Genomic DNA, 14067 nt, shown 5'->3' on the forward strand with positions numbered 1-14067 from the left:
TTATCAATCCACACAATGCCCCTGTGAAGCACTTAAGCAATAGAACTGGTTGAAAAATGTGAATATTTTCCCTAGAGATTATAATGGAAAAAATGCCCTTTTTTCTCATTAACAAGATCTGAAACTTGACAAGATTTAGCAGGTATTACTATCTACAAGTATGCAAACTGAAGCATAGATGCTAAGATACTTGCTCAATGACATGATCGATAATTAAGAACTTAGTATGAGAGCACAGATCAACACGTACGAGCCACTGGCTCCTTAGTTCATCTCACTGCACACTAGTTGTAAAAGTGAAGTTAAGGATAAACTAACCATCACCAATAAGGACAAGACTGGATTGGTTCGTTGCTTTTCCATCCTGAATTTGGAAGGTGTAAGTCCCTTCATCATTGTCCTCAAGTTTATCCATTATCATTTCAATAAGGCCAGTATTACGATCCACCTTCATCTTATATTTCTTCAGGAACAAAAGAAAAGTGAGAGTAATAGTCTTCTTCAGAATCAGAAAAGACTCATCTATCTGGCCACAATCTGTGATATTCTTTAAAAAACTCTGTATTTTCTTTATTCAGATTTGTTCACTATGTCTGTCTCAGGATATAGGCACATAATTAAACATATATATAAAATGTATTAATCAAATACAATAGAAGCATGTTTATTTTTATAACATTTCATATGTTCTGTACTGAGCATGACATTCTGTTTCGTTAGAAAGAATTTTTTAAAATATATAAAAACTATTGCTCAGTTCTTCAAAACAATATTTTCCCTGAGACGATGTGTTCATATTTTTTTGACTACAGAATGCCCTATTCCTTCTAACCAATGGAGCAGAATGCTAGAGGCTTCATATGTTTGGAGATTAAAAGGAGTTCCTTGTCTGTTGCTTAAGGGAATTTGCACTTAACATTGGCCCTGATTTTGGATGACATGCAGAACTTTATTTAGTGGTGTAGTCGGCATTCAGGGGCCTGGAGGAATGAATGAGGGAATGTGGGGATGTGATGTGCTCTGGGAATGTTGGTCTCCTAAAATGGCCTACAGAGGGATATGGAGGGTAGCTAAATTACAGTAACCCACAGGACTGCCTTATTCTGAGGACTGGAATGGTCCCTGGCTGCTTACAGAATCTGGATGCCCATAAAGGTGGCCAGAAGCAATGGGGGTTGGGGTGGGGGGTGAAGGGGCAACCAGAGTCACATGCCCCACCAGATTTCTTATGCTGCCTCTCACCAGGCTGGCCAGCAGTGGCTCCCCCTGGCTGTGGTACTCACTGTGTGTCCATTCAGTGTGAGGCAGGAGAAAGCAGCAGGGCACCAAGCTGGCTCCCCAGGGTGGGATGAGCTCCCCTTCGCTACATGGGGCTGCTTCTTTTTCCCTGTGGCTGGAGTCCCAGCATTTCCCACTGCCTACTTTGCATCCTGCCCACTGAGGTAAGTTGGGGGGGACCCTCTTTGAGATTAGGAAGAGAAACTGTGACATGGTGCTTGGTGTCAGGCAGCTCTGGAGGTGCACCATGGAGTTTGAGAGCCCTGGGGATGAGTGAGGTGCTGGGGGGCATAGGGGGAAAGTGGGGTGATCTCTGCTGTTGCTGCTCAAATGAACTCCATTGACACAGCAGCAGCAAGAAGAAGGTAAATTAGAGGCGTCATATTCCTCACTCCAACAAAAGTGACTGATAATTCTCCAACTTTTTGTTCACTAAGACAATGCAGACCCCAAGCACCAGCCCACTCTAGTACCCTGCACCCTGATGGTGCATAGGGGTCTGTGTCTCCTGACTGTGTTGCCCCTTTTGTTGGTTTTGTTTTGAACACTGGCTAAACTGATTGAGGATCACTCAGGAACGGAGGGATGCCTGCAAACTCTGCAGAATGCTGGGTACTCATGGGACAGCAAGCAGGAGAACGAGGAGGTAGTTGCTGTTGTATGTTGTCTACAGGGAGTGGAAACATAGGCAACATATGGGGCAGTCATATGCCCCCACAGAATCTTTCAGTTGTTGCCCCTCCCCCACTATCCACAGCAAAGTGTCACCTCTGCAGGTGGCATAAAGCCACTGAGTTCACCCTTCTGCGCTGCATCCAGCAGTGCTCAACCACAGTGCAAAATGTGGGCACTGTCTTTGCATGTTATGTTTTCCATGTAAAAGCATTAAAATAGTGAGGTCTGATTATATTCATAGTGCTTAGCTGGAACCTTGATACTCATAGCTTATAAAAGTCAGAAAACCACAAGCAATAAATGTCTTACCTCTCCATTAACAATTTCCTTGTCATTAAATACAAAATTGACCTTTGCATTGCCAGACAGCTTTTCAGCCTGCAGCCAGAATCGCACTTGTCCCTTCTCCAGAAGTTCAGCTGCCAACTCAGACTTAAGTGGGACAGCTATGAAAAGGAAAGAAAAAGCTGGAGAGGAGCTTTCCTGTATTTCATAACTGTTCTTTTCCAACTTCAAACATCCATTTCTCCCATTGATATGTGTAGAATGTACTGAAGTACTGAAGTGTGTTGTCTGCCCCACCCTCTGTGTAGACAGGACATAAGACTAGTCTTAATTGTTCTCTTATTTAAATTCACTACTAGGCCTGCATAGAAATATTCAGCATTTGAGTTATGTTTGATGCCACTCCATTCTAAACCAAAGAAAAAGTTATCTCAAATACAAACTTAAAATATCTCTGCAGCATGATGTGCATGTGTCTGGCCCAGAACCAGGCTATATGACTCATTCTGTAGTGTTATAATAAAATGTCAAAATGACTCCGCAGAAAAATAATAGCCTGCAGGGTCTTGCCTTCAAGGGTAAGTAAACAGTTGAACCCTATGCTCACACTGCATTCCTAGAACTGATCTTGTGTGACATATGCCAAACATTTCAGCAGTACACTCAGTTTTCAAAGAGATAACCAGAAACACTGAAATTATGAGCCAAATTCATTGCTGACATAAGCAGGGTCAACACGATTGATATCACAGTACATTTAGCAATGGTTTTAGTTTTCTCATTATTGACAAGTTCAAGACTGAATCTTATTTTCATTCTAATTTTTCTTTAGGCTCTAGCTTACTTGGAAAACACAGTCAATTAGACCTGGTCATATAAGGGCTGCTTTTCAAAGATGTTGAACTATCTAACTCCCGTTGATTCTTACCTAGCCTCACAGAGCTAGGCAAACAGAATATGAACACTTCCATGCCCAGCCTACAGATATGCATCATATATAAGCATAAGTATATGAGGAGCTCCCAAAATATAACAACTTGTCAGATTTGTACTCTGAATTAGTGAATCACTGTTTTTCATCTGTCAGAATACTGTAAGTATATACATAGAAGGGTGTGACATTGTCCCAAAGCTACTGAGATGCATGTACAAACATCTTTGGGAGACAATTGGGGGAGAGTCTTTTTATTCATTTATATAGTCAGGTAGTGGCTGTAGATCTACATGTGAAACTTTCTTACCATACAGATATTGGTAGATATCTCTTTCTTTAATTTGACATGTGTAAAGAACTCAACAACAGTAAAGTGGGGCTATGCATACTATTTTGTGAACAGAATATCTAAAGCATAAACAGCACAGCTCTGGGTTGTGAAATGGTTTCAGATACACGTCTGCACTGCATGGCACAGAGCACCTGTAATAGCAGAGCTAGTCTGGCATGTTTCTTTTGTCCTCTTCATTGCTCAGCTGTATTTGCCACCAGCAGGGAGTGAAACTGTCAAATCATTTTCACTTTTCTTCCCACTTCTCACTTGTGGAAATGTCTCTTTTAAAGATTTTCAGTTACCTCTTCACTTGCTTGCTCCTCCCAGAACCCTAGCACACTTTTTGGAGCAGGCAACTTGCCTGAAAGCAGTTGCCTTCAGTCCAGTCCTTGTAATTTTCTCTGAATCAGGCAGTGAAGCGTGCATGTACACACAGAGATGCACAAACATACACCACCTCTGCCATTATCCCGAGGAGCAGAGAGATGGGCCGCAGCTAGCAAGCTAGCAGGAAAAGGAGAAGGTGGCAGAAAAGGAGAAAGTGGCAGAAAAGGAGTCTGCAAAGGATTGGCTTAGCAACTGAGACACAAGCAGAGTACCACTACTTTCCCCTCATTTTGACTCCTGCATGTTAGTGCAATGCTGCTATAAAAAGCTTCCTCACTTAATATGAGAATTATCTTGGATCTTAGTTAATCTCTAAAAACAAAAGGAGTGAAATGCCATCTGTACTAATGTTTGCAACAGGATGTGGGTGTAAAAGAAAAAATTAGGTTGTGCTGCTTTTGTTTTACTGTCAAGGTTGTAGCAATTTTAAACTTCTACTTTGATTTGTATGTAATTAACTAGGAACATCTCAGCTTAAAATGGAAAGAAAAAACCCCAACCTTCCCAGAGGCTATAATATAAAGGACTAAAATAATCTAAAGACATCTTCTTGGGGAAGTCACTCCCCAGTCCATAGGAATCTGACTAACAAGACTGAGTCCTCGTGCTTCCCTACAAAAATGTTAATTTTAAAATGTGTCCATAATGACGCACTAACTGGTAGCTCTATTGGGAACGTCTAGCAATCATACTTTTAATTTTACTTCCTGTTCTATATAATGACTCAGTTTATCACAAGCACTTGATTAAACATCCATTAGCAGTTACTAAATTGAAGAGCAGCTGTACAGGAAACTTCCACATTATTTTTCCTTGGGCCTGTGCAGTGGCGCATTTCAGATTTTGGTGTCGGGAGAGGAGGGTGACCTGAGCCTGCCTCAGTAGTGGGGGAGGTGGCAAATGAGGCCATGGGGGACAGATTAAGGATAGCGGCTTCAGAAATGTTACTGAACATGCTCAGTACAAGCCAAACAGTGAATTGGGGTGGGGACACTAACACTTCCCCCCTCCCCACATCACCTCTTTCCAGGGGCTATTAAGGCACTTGAAAACTCTAGATTTTTGGCAGGTAACTTAGCAGTTAGCTGACAGGAACACTGTATCAGACATCAGGTATGAAATTCAGAGATTCAAACTCTGGGGGGCTACAGACCCTTCCTAGTTTCCTCAAAAGGTGTCCATGGCCCTATGTAGCTATTACATTTATGCACTATCTATATTAAGTAAGGATTTGACCACAGCAAAGAGAAACCTGTGGCTGGCCTATGCCAGCTGACATGGGTTGCAGGTCTACAACTGAGAGACTGTTTCACTGCTGGCCAGCCATGGGTTTTTCTTTGCTCTGCAGACACATCCTTTCTGTGGATTACTCACAAGCCCACTTACCAATAAACTTACCATCTGTAGCTATCTCGCATTTAAGCTGTGATTACTATGGACGGAGTGGCCACCAGGGCACTCTAACACTGGTGTGGAAACTCATAGGGTGTGTCTACACTGCACGACTTAACTCGAAAAAAGCTTCACAAATTGAGCTATATCAAATGTGTTGCTAATTTCGAAATAGCTTGTTTCGAGTTTTGATCCTGTCTACACAGCACTTATTTTAAAATAGAGCACTCTTCCTCTGACTTACCTGACTCCTCATACAATGAGGGTAACAAGAGTCGGAGTAAGGAGTCCTCCAGCTTGACAGTATTTCGACATTATGTCAAAATAACAGCCAGCTGTATAGATGAGGACTATGTTATTTTGACCCAAATCCATTGGGATGCTTACTGCACATCCAATATATGGACTATCCTATACATATAAAGAGCAGCATCCAGGCAAGCAGGAAAGTCATCAATTAATACATTAATGTTTCAGCGTCACACACTGTTTGCTTCTCATGTAAACCAGTGGAACAGCACCCCTAGCTGATGCTGGCAGGAACACTGTAATATATATCCCAGAACCTTCACACTACATGCCAGTATCTCTTCTATGAGTATGCTCCTTTCACTTACTTGGGAATTTATGCTCATGGCTGAGAGCGAGCAGACGTTTCATCTCTAAAAAAATATTAAAAAGAAAATATTATGTATGCATCTCTGTTTTATTAGTTATAGTGATTACAGAGTTTCTCACTTTTTCATGTTGTGCAGAAGAAATGAGATTCGAAAGAGAAAGTAGGCATGTATAAGAAATAGGTTTTGTTCTTACCTTCCTCGTCTATTGTGTAGCTTGATGAAACTCCATCAGTGTCTGTGACAGCACAAGAGTAAATGCCCAAATCATCTTCCCCCAGATTTTTAAAAGCAGCTTTTGACCTTCAGACAAAAACATTTTGATTAAAAGTCTTAACCAAAACCCTGACTCAGAATACCTCCTTTTTGCCCCTACTAGTGAGTGCTGAAACTGTTGTGGCTCCGGCTGAGCAGAAGAGTATAGGGGGCATAACCAATTAAATGTGGGTATATCCCATATTGTTTATCATATACGTTGAACACCACAGACTGTGTATCTGGTACATGAATGATCTGAATAAGTTCAGCTTATTCCTGCAGAGATGAGAAATGGGCGTCTACAGGGTAGAACATATGAGAGAGGGCATGAAGATGTCAGAAATGGTTCACATGCTGGCAGTATGGTAAATACAGTCAGGCTCTAGGGAACATCTTTCTGGACTTTGTCTTCATGTGAGCTGTCAGGGATATGTTATGGTTTGGTACAAACAGGGAGAGTATGTTGCATGGTTTCTGAGGCACCCCAGTTGGCAGGGTTCATACACCTATTGCTTCTCTCATACATGTTATGTGAAACAGGTGATCCAAACTATCCTGAAAGTTACAAAATCTGGGGTCTGGTGAAGAAAAATGTTCCAGTATTTACTGAGACTGCCCCATGACCAGCTTCATCCTGATCAAACCAGAGTGTTATTTGCTCCAGCACCTCAAATGACTGCAACTGTTGCAATATAATATGGGAAAGTGTTTGTGGCAGTCAGGACCCAAACAATTTAGGTTAAATTTGTTTAAAAATATTAAATTGCACCTGCAAATTTGATAGTGCAGGTCAGAGAGCACAACTATAGTGTGCTCTTTATGTGAAGCACAAGTGGGATGCATCACTGAGGGTGTGCTGCATTTTTTGAATAGGCTGAAGGTCGTCTACCATGTAGACAGCACTTTAATAATCTAACCTTCCAGTGACAACGACATGGATAATCTTGGTGAAGTCCACCTTCAAAGGGATGGATTTCTATGATTTCTGTGATTTCTAAACATAGTAGAGTTGCTATAAGCAAGGTTCCTTACTTTCCACCTTTGGTGTCAAAGGCTAATCGAGCTTCATCCTCAATTGGTTCATAATTCTTGGACCAGACAAACTTAGAATCTGGAGACATCTGGTCACATTCAAAGTTCAGGGAAATGACTCCATTATCATCCACATCTACCATCATTTCTTTAGTTCCTAGGAGATTAAAACAAAGCATGTTTTTAATAGAAAGCAGCATAAATTATTTCCATGGACATCATTCACACAGAGTAAATTAAGCAGATGCCTTTTCTTCCTTCTGCTCATACATAAAATGTTGCAGTAGGTTAGTGTCCTTGATCCTTTACTTGATCCTTGTAAAGGATCCTTATCTAGGTGCATAATTCAACTGAAATAATGGACAAATTAAAAAGGGTTCATAGGTTAATTAGAATACCTGCACATTATTAAGAATTATGCACACATGTAGCTTGCAGCATTGGGTCCTGAGCTGAAAGAAGCCTTATCTCAGACTTGAAGATAAAATTAAATGCATTGGAAAAACTGAACAGGAACAAATGCAAGTCTATTAAAATTTGTTAAATGTTGCAAATATTCGAAAACAATACCTTCCACAGTAATGGATATTCACTATTTTCTTTACACAGGGAAAACTTCTAATATTCTAGTAAATTACAAATTCCCAACAGAACATCACATACCCATTTCCATTTCCACATGGAGTGGAAATCCATGATACCACCTACATGTTTTGTTAGTCTATAAAGTGCTACCAGACCATTTGCTTGCTGTTTTTTTCTGTAACAGACTAACTCGGCTACCCCCTGAAGCTCCTGAACATACCCCAGCGTATACTTTGGAAAGATGGAGAGGTGAATATGAAATCAAGAAACAATGAGTAGTCCTGTTTCACAAGTAAATTACTCTCAGCAGCTCATTCACACATACAGATATTAGATTAATCAAATCTGACATATTGCCCTGAAATGGCCTATGGAACACATCCTGTGCACACCAGTAGGGAATATATTTGTGATTGGCTGTCAAATGCAATACCTTGGTTCAAACCAAGAGCTGGTTTTGAATACTGTCTGTTATTCCATTGCCTGCAGTCCACTGATAGGGCACTGAAGGGTAAATAACAAGTTAAGGGCCAGAATATACCTAGTATCTGCCCTTCCTGCATACTTGTACAGCTACGAGACAACATTTTTTGTATGGGTGCAGAGGTAGCTCTTTACCCTTGTGTCAAATGTAAAGGTAATTTTTATCTAACAGCTTGTTTGGTATCCTTACTGGAGGTACTGTTCTTTACGGAGACTTGGAGAATATCCATTATTTTTGCACAGCTCTCAACTGACCTGGACCTCACACTTCAAAAATGACTCTGGTGTTAACAGTATACAGTTTGAGAGTATCTTGAACTGCCTAAACTGTCAATGACACCAATTACCTTTAAGATGTTATATTTTAAAGAAAAGGACCTCATTCACAAAAAATGGTAATACATGCTTTATTTCCAGCATATTTCTTGAGTCCTGTTCCCATAATCCTAAAACAGGACTGTGAGCAGCAGCACATTTCTTTGTAATGAAGTGGTCTGAGAATCTGTAACTGTCTTATTGCTTATTGCTTGCCATAAATATTTAATAAAAGGAGAGATCATTACTTGTTGCTATACCAGTATTATCACTTATCAGCCCTTCCTGTAATGTAATATGCAGTTCAGAAAAATATATAAAGTACCTATGAATGATGAATGAAGTCTGAGGCGTACATACCTCTTACTTAGTGGGCAGTAAAGTTAATTTGCCAGTGTAATCCATTATATGGAAATTCACCAATTGACATGTCATTAGTGTTGATTTCCACTGCAGATTGTTAGTGCATGAATCTTTTGATGACAGTATTGTGCAACAAAGTGTCATAAATACAATTCAACAGGCAATATGCTTCACACTTCATTAGCTTGTATTCATTATATATTACTACTTTCATTCAGCATTTATATCCGGGAGTAGTGATGTTTATACAGTTCAGGGTTTTTTATGAGCTCAGTTTTTTCTCTATTTGCTTTAACTCTACTATAAATACTTAAACAGGTCACAAAGAAACTGAAGCCTGTTTTTAGATTATGGGTTTTATCTACCAGAGGTACTCCCTAACCTTCCAAAAAGAAACTGGGGAGGTAGACATAACAATATCAGGCAAATTTCCTTATCCTCATAGCATGGCGGTTTCAACATTTCATTTTGAGTCTCAATGAAAGGCCCCAGAGGGGGAAAATACTTGGATTATATTCAAGACAGAGACTCTCATATCAAACATTAGTAATCCCAATTTTTCTGAAAGATTCATTACAATGAAAGGAAAGAATAAACTTTTTAATAAGATGAACAATTTGGAAAGATTGGAGTCACTGGCATCATTTCAAATTGAACTGGACAGAGAAATGGGTGAAGAGGGCACTTTCATTAATTTCTGAAACTTGGCTTTACAGTTCTCCAAAATGCAGCCAAAAATCCTCCTGTCAAGTTGTAAATTATCCATTGATCAGTTGCAATTACTGGAGTGGATAATCATGTGTGTGAGACTGGAATGAAATAGGAGAAATGTACTGTCTCAGTGGGCTCAGTTCCTGAGTTTGGCAAAGCTCAGGCACTGAGGTGGCATGGAAGAAAGGGCAAAAGCAACTTTATGCTAAAAGCAACTTTATGTTATTTTTATGTGTCCCTGAACCTTAGGCTGCCTGTGGTCAGTTCACGCTCACTCAATCCTCAGCTCAGGTATAACTTGGAGCAGCCTGTTCTAAGTTACCCCTAACTGCAAAGGCTCTCAAACAGTTGTTCCAGTAGTTGAGGACTGCCAGACCACAGCAACACTCTAGATAGGACCTTATTGAAAAGCCACTCTCCCAGTTTCCCCTGAATTGGCTCAACATAAGAAGAATCCTCAGCCGGAGACAAAGGTGAGGTTTAAAGCCCTGATCCTGCAATCTGATCCCTGTGGTAAACCCTTATGTCTGGGCAGAGTCCCATTATAGTTAACAGTGCTTCATGCAGGTGCAATGGTCCATCCACACAGATAATTTTGCATGACTGGGACCTAATTCTGCTTAGCACAGAGCAGCTCCAGGGTAATGACCTGACTAAGTTATAATAAAGATACAGATTTGTTTGGGGGTTTGTTGTTTGTGTGGACCAACTGTTTTATTTTATCTTTTAAAACATTGTAAGGCTGAATTGTACATAGTTGGCAAACTGGAAACAAAAAATACAAAATATTTCACCATATTACCCATACATGCTGAGAACAGGAGATTACCTCCTGACAGAAATAGTTCCTTTAAATACATTTATTTATGTTTCTGTTCCTCTTGGCTTAGAGATTTCATTCTCCTGCTGGTATTTCTGACTTGATAGCCACCTTGTGCAGTAACTGAGGTTCTCTTGAGACGTGTGTCCCAGCGGGTGCTTCACTTCAGGTGTCAGTGTGTCTCAGCACCACTTACCAGAGACTATTGGTACCAGTACCTGGTTGGGACGCACATGAACCATAGATGCTTTGTATGCTGTTAATGCTCACACATCTCCTCCCACCATCCATTCCTTCTCTATCATGAAGCTGTGTTACAGAACTCTGGATTAGCGGGGAGATGGATGGGTAGTGGAGCACCCACAGGGACACACATCTTGAAGAACCTCAACTATTGCACAAGTTGAGTAACCTTCTCTTCTTCATTGAGTGGTGTCCTTGGGGGTCAGTGGGTCCCTGTGGGCTACCTGCAGCCCCGTGGCCCATGTGGCCCATGAGGGTTATATGTGTGGGCCACAAAACATTTTGTGTACTGTTGCCCATGTGCAGAGTTACTAGATTCTGCTGGTTACCATCCTTGTCATTTTTTTTCCTACTGGTATTACTAAAATGACTTGCATGTAAAGCAAGGGCACATGAAGTGAGGTGCATACTGATTTCACCCACTCTGCATGCCAATGTGATCACTACAAGGAATGTTACTTTCATTGACAGGTGTAGTAGTGAGGAGGTAGCAAGGTATTCAAATAGAGCCCATGTGAGACCCTTCAGAACTGAGCTTAAATCCCATTTTGGTGTTGGTTTGAGTACCTCTGGGTATATGTTCTGAATTCCTGTAAGAAACCATTTAGTAATTGGATGTGTGAAAGCTGTGAACCCATCAATCTTATGAAATGTGGATATGGCTGCTAGCAGTAATACCTCTTATGAGTGGGTTAAAAGCTCAATGAGGCTCATAGGGTATGTCTACACTGCCACCCTAGAATCATAGAACTGGAAGAGACTTCAGAAGGTCATCAAGTCCAGTCCCCTGCTCTAGGCAGGACCAATCCCAACTAAATTAACCTGGCCAAGGATTTGTCAAGCCAAGATTTAAACACCTCTAGGGATGGAGACTCCACTACTTCCCTAGGTAACCCATTCCAGTGCTTCACTACCCTCCTAGTGAAATAGTTTTTCCTAATATCCAACCTGGACCTCTCCCACCACAACTTGAGACCATTGCTCCTTGTTCTGCCATCCATCACTACTGTGAACAGCCTTTCTCCAGCCTCTTTGGAACCTCCCTTCAGGAAGTTGAAGGCTGCTATCAAATCCCCCCTCACTCTTCGCTTCTGCAGACTAAACAAACCCAACTCCCTCAGCCTCTTCTCAGAAGTCATATACTCCAGCCCCCTAACCTTTTTGGTTGCCCTCTGCTGGACTCTCTCCAATGCGTCCACATCCTTTTTGTAGTGGAGGGCCCAGAACTGGACACAATACTCCAGATGTGGCCTCACCAGAGCCAAATAAAGGGGAATAATGACATCTCTGGATCTGCTGGAAATGCTCCTCTTAATGCAACCTAATATGCCATTAACCTTCTTGGCTACAAGGGAACACTGTTTACTCATATCCAGCTTCTCATCCACTGTAACCCCCAGGTCCTTTTCTGCAGAACTACTACTTAACTGGTTAGTCCCCAGCTTGTAACTATGGTTGGGATTCTTCTGTCCCAAGTGCAGGATTCTGCACTTGTCCTTGTTGAACCTCATCAGATTTCTTGTGGCCCAATCCTCCAATTTGTCTAAGTCACTGTGGACCCTATCTCTGCCCTCAAGCATATCTACTTCTCCCCCTAGCTTAGTGTCATCCGCAAACTTGCTGAGGGTGCAATTCATCGCCTCATCCAGGTCATTAATAAAGATATTGAACAAAACCGGTCCTAGAACTGAACCTTGGGGCACTCTACTAGAAACCGACCGCCATCCTGACATCGAGTCGTTGATCACTACATGCTGGGCCCGGCCTTCTATCCATCTTCTATCCATCTTACCGTCCATTTATCCAATCCACATTCCCTTAACTTGCTGGCAAGAATATTGTGGGAGAACATATCAAAAGCCTTGCTAAAGTCAAGGTATATCACATCCACTGACTTTCCCACGTCCACAGAGTCAGTTACCTCATCATAGAAGCTAATCAGATTGGTCAGGCACGACTTTCCCTTTGTGAATCCATGCTGACTATTCCTAATCACTTTCCTCTCTTCCAAGTGCCTCAAAATGGATTCCTTAAGGATCCCTTCCATGATTTTTCCAGGAACCGAGGTAAGACTGACCGGCCTATAGTTCCCTGGATCATCCTTCTTCCCTTTTTTGAAGATGGGCACTACATTTGCCTTTTTCCAATCATCCAGGATTTCTCCTGATATCCATGACTTTTCAAAGATAATGGCCAAAGGCTCCTCAATGATATTTGCCAACTCCCTCAGTACCCTCGGGTGCATTAAGTCCGGACCCATGGATTTGTGTAGGTGTAGCTTTTCTAAATAGTTCCTAACCTGTTCTTTACCCACCAAGGGCTGTCCATCTTCATCCCATCTTGTGTCACTTAGCGCATTAGTCCGGGAGCCCACCTTGTCCGTGAATACAGAGGCAAAGAAAGCATTGAGTACTTCAGCTTTCCCCACATCATCTGTCAGTGGGTTACCTCCTTCATCCAGTAGGGGCCCCACACCCTCTCTTATCACCTTCTTCTTGTTAACATGCCTGTAGAAACCTTTTTTGTTATCCTTCACATCCTTAGCCAGTCGCAATTGCGTTTGCGCTTTCGCCTTCCTGATAAGCCCCCGGCATTCTCGAGCTATACATTTAAACCCTTCTCTGGTCATTTGTCCAAGTTTCCACTTTTTGTAAGCCTCCTTTTTGTGCTTAAGTTCACCAAGGATTTCCCCTGTAAGCCAATCCGGTCTCCTACCATGTTTGCTTCTCTTGCTATGCATCGGGATGGTTTCTTTCTGTGCCTTCAATAAGGCTTCTTTAAAATACTGCCAGCTGTCCTGGACTCCTTTCCCCTTCATGTTAGCATCCCAAGGGGATTCGCCCATCAGGTCTCTGAGGGAGTCAAAATCTGCTTTTTTGAAGTCCAAGGTGTGTATTTTACTACTCTCTTTTCTTCCTTTGGTCAGGATCTTGAAATCTACCATCTCATGATCACTGCTTCCCAGGTTGTCACCCACCTCTACTTCTCCTATTAGTTCTTCCCTGTTTGTGAGCAGAAGGTCAAGCTGCGCACAGCCCCTGGTCGGATCCTTCAGCACTTGTGTCAAGAAGTTATCCCCAACATTCTCCAAAAACTTCCTGGATTGCCTGTGTACTGCCGTATTGGTTTCCCAACAGATGTCAGGGTGATTAAAATCCCACACGAGAACTAGGGCCTGCGATCTGGAAGCTTCTCTCAGTTGTCTGAAGAAAGCCTCATCTACCTCATCCACCTGATTCGGTGGCCTGCAGCAGACACCAACCACAACATCACTGCTGTTGTTTGCACCTCTAAACTTAACCCATAGACTCTCAATGGGTTTTTCTCCCTCTTTATACTGGAGTTCAGAGCAATC

The 14067-nt window shown here is 41.8% G+C and overlaps 1 protein-coding gene across 2 annotated transcripts in view; it reads right to left on the minus strand.

Moving 5' to 3' along the window:
• MYOM1 (myomesin 1) overlaps window positions 1-14067 on the minus strand; it is a 98274-nt gene that overhangs the window by 19600 nt on the left and 64607 nt on the right. For both annotated transcript variants that reach the window (XM_075920929.2, XM_014581523.4), the window contains 5 exons: window positions 7193-7349; window positions 6099-6205; window positions 5903-5947; window positions 2263-2399; window positions 319-463 (listed from right to left, as the gene is read on the minus strand). In XM_075920929.2, coding sequence (XP_075777044.2) covers window positions 319-463; window positions 2263-2399; window positions 5903-5947; window positions 6099-6205; window positions 7193-7349 — 591 coding nt within the window. The remainder of the gene's footprint in view (window positions 1-318; window positions 464-2262; window positions 2400-5902; window positions 5948-6098; window positions 6206-7192; window positions 7350-14067) is intronic.

Source organism: Pelodiscus sinensis, chromosome 2, assembly GCF_052426305.1.
Source record: "Pelodiscus sinensis isolate ZL-2025 chromosome 2, ASM5242630v1, whole genome shotgun sequence".
Taxonomy (NCBI): domain Eukaryota; kingdom Metazoa; phylum Chordata; order Testudines; family Trionychidae; genus Pelodiscus; species Pelodiscus sinensis.